Genomic DNA, 5265 nt, shown 5'->3' on the forward strand with positions numbered 1-5265 from the left:
ATAAGTTCTTTTTGAAAATTTATATTGTACTCTCGAAATAGACTAAAACCTACTTATATTATGCACACGCTGTCAAAGTTTTTGATACATGCATTAGTCTGCAACCTTTATCGCGTAAGTGCACCACTTGCAATAGGTCATGGACCCATCTACTAGTGTGGTGCATTGCACTTGCATGTGCACATGGTAGCCGTCCCAAGAATATGTATAGTCACTTCGATCCTTAATCCAATAGCATAGGTTAAATTCACTTTGTTTAAGTGAGTGTACTTTTTAAATCCGTTGTACCAAATGCCCTAGATATAACTAGTCCACGTCAAGTAGGATTAGTTCAACTAAAATTTGACATTTTGTCCTTAAATATTTATCCTATTTTCAGAATAATAAAATGATAATCGTTAAAGTCTTGTCCTCATCACATAATTTTTTTTAGTGAATCATAACTTTTTTTTTTAAACGATTAATGATACTAAAAATCATTACTATTTTCCTAAAGAAATAAGGCAAAGATTTATATATATATATATGCATTTTTCGTATATGCTTAAATAGCAATATAATAGTATAAAAGTTAAATCGATTGTACTAGTATTTAATTTCCAACCAATTTAATTTATTGAAGCTTAATAAATAATTAAACCTTCTTAATTGGAACTAAATATCTTACTCTCACCAAAGTAGTACACTAGTACATGTATATACACAAGTACACAACTTGGGCTTAGGTATTGGTGCACCACATGCAATGGATCATCACGGACCCATTCAAAAAGTGCTATGAGTTCCACTATTAGCAAATAAACATGAGCAATGTCCCAAAGGCATGTTATAGGTTATAGTTATTTTTGATAATTTTTGATAATTTATCATGACTAACACATGCATACGTTAACTAGGCATTAATTTATTTGAATTATATGTACCTGGATTAAGCTATATGTGCAATTAATGCATAATTGATTGGATTAATTGTATAAAAATCTATGCCTAAAACTTCCAACTAGTACAATTTATGTATTCTCTCAACATCAATGTGAATTAATGAAAGTCTCATTTCTAATTTGGGTGGGTTGAGTCTTGAGTCCATCCATTAACTTATTTTAACTAACATACTCTCACTGACTATAGTGTATATGATTATTTCAATTCCTTTAAAGATATCTTATTACACTTCCTTCAAAACTATAGAATATTTAACAATGTAGTTGATTTAATTTTATTTGATAGCTCTCCACTATAAGAAATCCGTGTTAATGAGAAATGAGATTTTTAATTAGGGGTATAAGTATATATCGTATATATGGTTTAAACTCCATTTTGATCAATTTACAATACTATTAATCCTAATCAAAACTTTCTATAAGTGATATAAAAAAACTCATCACAAAAAAGAAAACATTATTCATTTAACTTAAACTATTGATGAACAATGGTAACATAGAATACAAAATAATGGTAGTAAAAGGACATGACATACTTTTTTGTTACAAATTATAATTGAAGTCCCAAATTTTAATAGTTTGGTAGGATATGCACAAAAGTACAAGAGATTTTATCAATCTGAGTTAGGCTAACAAAATCCACATATTCCCATTTCATATAACTCTTTTATTATTTTTTTAAAAAATCAGTAATTTTAAGATATTATTAATTTAATATCAAATACCCAGACAAGCCAGCTGTAATGACTCTAACTTGTCCCATAAACTATACTTTAAGCCCTTTGTATATGTATGTATATATATATAGTTGCAGCATGGACATACTATCAACTAACTCTTCAATTCATTCTTCATACAATCAAGTATCAAATTCAAACTCAACTATTATTTTCTGAAGAAAATTAAATTCAAGAAAAAAAAAAGATGGCTTGTTGGTCACCTGAAAATGCTACCAAAGCATACATTAGAACTCTTAAAATGGTAAGCATTTGATCATTTTTTTACTATGTTTTTTCTTAAGAAAATATAATTTGTTTCATGTAATGTAAAATCGAGTTTTTCGAGCAGTATCTCATGTGTTTGATTTTTTTTGTTTACAGGAAACAAAAGAAAAGGAACCAAACTCGGCCGAGTTCATCTCAGCCCTAGCAGCAGGGAACAATGCTCAAGTAATGGTTGCAGCATGTGCCCAAAAAATGGTTACACCAAATTTGTTAGCCTTAGTTTCTGCAGCACATCAAACAGGAGGTCATGTAACCTGCATTGTCCCTGGACGCGAAGAATTAGTGTCATCTAAACGCGCTCTTAAGTCAGATGCAAAATATGTTAACTTTGTTGTTGGTGATGCAAAACATTTGTTGCTTAATGAGTACAAAGACGCGGATTTTTTCCTTGTTGATTGTAACCTTAAGGACTACGAGGGTGTCATGAGAGGGATGCACGTGATGAGAAGAGAGAAAAGTGGTGTGATTTTGGGTTATAACGCGTTTTGTAAAGGATCTTCGTGGCAATGGAGTGGTCTAAGGACACATTTGTTGCCTATTGGTGATGGTTTGTTGGTAACTAGATTTGATGGAAACAATGGAAGGGATGTTATGGGTGAGAAAAGTGTAAAGAAGAGTAATTGGATTGTTAAGGTTGATAAATGTACTGGTGAAGAACATGTATTTAGAGTAAGATCACCTCAAAGAAAAATGGAAATTGCTGCTGGTGGTTTATAGGCTTAAAATTAATTAATATCATTATTAGGTTAAAAGTTTTGATTGATTTTGAAAGTGGTTGAATTCCATTTTTATAATCTCATATGTAGACTTTGCAAGTGTAAATATGTAATGCAATGTAAGTAATTTTAAGCCAAATTTTTCGAGAAATTGAGTTCATTAATTTACTAATCTTACAACTATCAGAGATTACAACTAGATTCAAATTAATTTAGTTCAAGTCATATTCGAGTGATGAGTCAAACAGTTCAATTTAATTTGAAGTCTATTTATTTGGATCATAATATACAAATTGATTCTACTTTAATGTGAAATTATAAATATTCACATATCAAATTTGGACCAAATTAATTAGTATTTGGATTGGAGTAATTTAAGTGTGAATCTATTCTCATATGAAGTATTAATTTTGGGCTAGATTAATTTGTTTGAACAAGATTAATATCGATAAGAATCAAAATCAAATCATGTAATTAGGTGTAAGTCAACTATGTCACATCTATCAAAAGTGTTAATAATTAAGAGAAAAAAAGTGTTCTTGATTAAAATATCATAATTTGTACATTATATATAATTGAGCTTAGTAGCTAGTACATGTTACTTTCCTTGACATTATTATATGGGGTACTTTCCTAAGCCATGAAAGCATTCTTAGCTAAGTTGTACTTGCTCATTCAATAAGTATTAGGATATACAGTATAATATACCTAGTAGATCTATTAGCACTAAACAATTAAAAGGACTAATTAATCAAATTGTAATGTGTTTTGCCTTTTTGTTCCAATTTACAGCTAGCTTACCTCTTCAAGTTCTTTTTAATTGGTTTAAGATTAAGCAAAGGTTAAGAGGTTCACTTTACTAATAAACACAAACTAAATTAAAGGTACATGCCTCAAGAAGCCACTAGTTCAAAGCTTGGCAAGTAGTCTTGTTAATTAATTAACCTTCGATTATGTTAGAGTTAACCTTCGATTCCTATCTTCATTCAATCTCACAAAAAAATTCCAAATGGGAAAAACAAAAGGTACGAAGAGGTACATTACAATCAAATTTAACAACAAATTTAAGTGAAGTTTCTCCGAAATTTGTTTTCTAAAAGTTTGAAAAATAAAGTATGTCAATTCGTATTGAAATATTTTCATAGAAAAAAATTTCCTGTTAGCCAAAATACAGTCATTGATAGCGTTACACAATCTCATCAATTACCACCTCTACTTTGGCATCCAATTTCTCAATCTATATGCACGCGCTTATCTATAATTCGTTATGAAATGTAGTAATTTTACATGTTCGTTTAATGAGCCCGTTTTCCTAGACACCTTGTTACCACCTACCAGAGGCCAGAGCAATATTTGGCTAGATATATAAAATTTGAAAATTCACAACTCCAAAGATAAACCAAACAGATAGTAATAACTAATAAGTTAACATTCACCCTACTATACAATGCCAGCTTGTAATAGACAATATACATGTTGCACATACTGATATAAAATCTCTGACATATTTCAGAGTTTCAAGATCTGACTTTAATTTTCAGACTTCATGTTATATTAAAACTATCATAATTTCCATTCTAATTGCTCTGTATTAGCACTTAATCAAAGAGCCAAAAGGCACAAACCACATTATATAGCTTAGTTTCATGTGATTACTGACTAATTAACAACAAAAAGCGAGTTTATGAGGTACTTAATCAAAGAGCCAAAAGGCACAATATACATTCTGTTTTCATGTGACTACTGACTGATTAGCAAAAATAACAACATAAACAAGTTGCATTGGTGATTATAATGATATAAATCGCGCTAACATAAATGCTTCGATATCATATGATCGTGTGCTGGATGTAGCTAACTGCAAGCAAGTAATAACACCAAATCGAATTATGGAAGAGAATCTAAAATACAGTAAGATGCACGAGTGCAAGGTGTAGGACCACATTATTATTTTGTTCAATGAATAGGTAAGCTGCATTAATTTTAATTTTCTGCTGTATGTATGTACCAAATGGTGGCCTGGCCTTAAGGAAATCTTATCTGTATGTAAATTATATGCAACACTTCGAAATTTTCCGATATAGACAATATAATATCCGATGCATCTAATCGAGTGGCACGAATTCATTAAAGGCAGGGGAGAAGAATCTCAAGAGATGTAGGAAGCAACACAACAAGTGAAGGAAGCAACTACAAAGAATTGAAAATAATAACAATCATGTTTCAGTAAGGTCTAAGTCATACAAAATATTGGATCTCTTTTATTTTATTTCATGTAACTATAATGCAATAGAGACCGCGAGACCAGCAATTATTAATGTGTTATCGAGGGAAGGGGGCAATGCTAGCAGGAACAGATCTATGTGCAGTGTTCAGGAGGCAGCGCGAAGACCATAAGTCTGCCAAGGGAACCCTTTTATTTAGGTAACAAAAAAATAATGTTATGGGAAAGTGGTTGGAAGATAAGGGAGTCTAAAGAAAATGTGAATATTTTGACATTATCTTGATAGTAAGGTTAGAAATGCAGGAATGGCTGTGGTGCATCAGCGCGATAATTCTGTCAGAAATCATAAATATCAGATGGGTTATTGGGGAGGGAAGGGG

At 31.0% G+C, this 5265-nt stretch overlaps 1 protein-coding gene across 1 annotated transcript; it reads left to right on the forward strand.

Annotated features, from left to right (window-relative positions):
- Positions 1 to 1768: 1768 nt before the first annotated feature.
- LOC145608987 (uncharacterized) lies at positions 1769 to 2812 on the forward strand. Its single transcript, XM_081664560.1, has 2 exons — positions 1769 to 1922; positions 2042 to 2812. The coding sequence occupies exons 1-2, from the start codon at positions 1866 to 1868 to the stop codon at positions 2660 to 2662; spliced, it is 678 nt and encodes a 225-aa protein (XP_081520686.1). The 5' UTR covers positions 1769 to 1865; the 3' UTR covers positions 2663 to 2812.
- The last annotated feature ends 2453 nt before the right edge of the window (positions 2813 to 5265 follow it).

This window comes from Chenopodium album, chromosome 23 (assembly GCF_948465745.1).
Source record: "Chenopodium album chromosome 23, dcCheAlbu1.1, whole genome shotgun sequence".
Classification (NCBI taxonomy): domain Eukaryota; kingdom Viridiplantae; phylum Streptophyta; class Magnoliopsida; order Caryophyllales; family Amaranthaceae; genus Chenopodium; species Chenopodium album.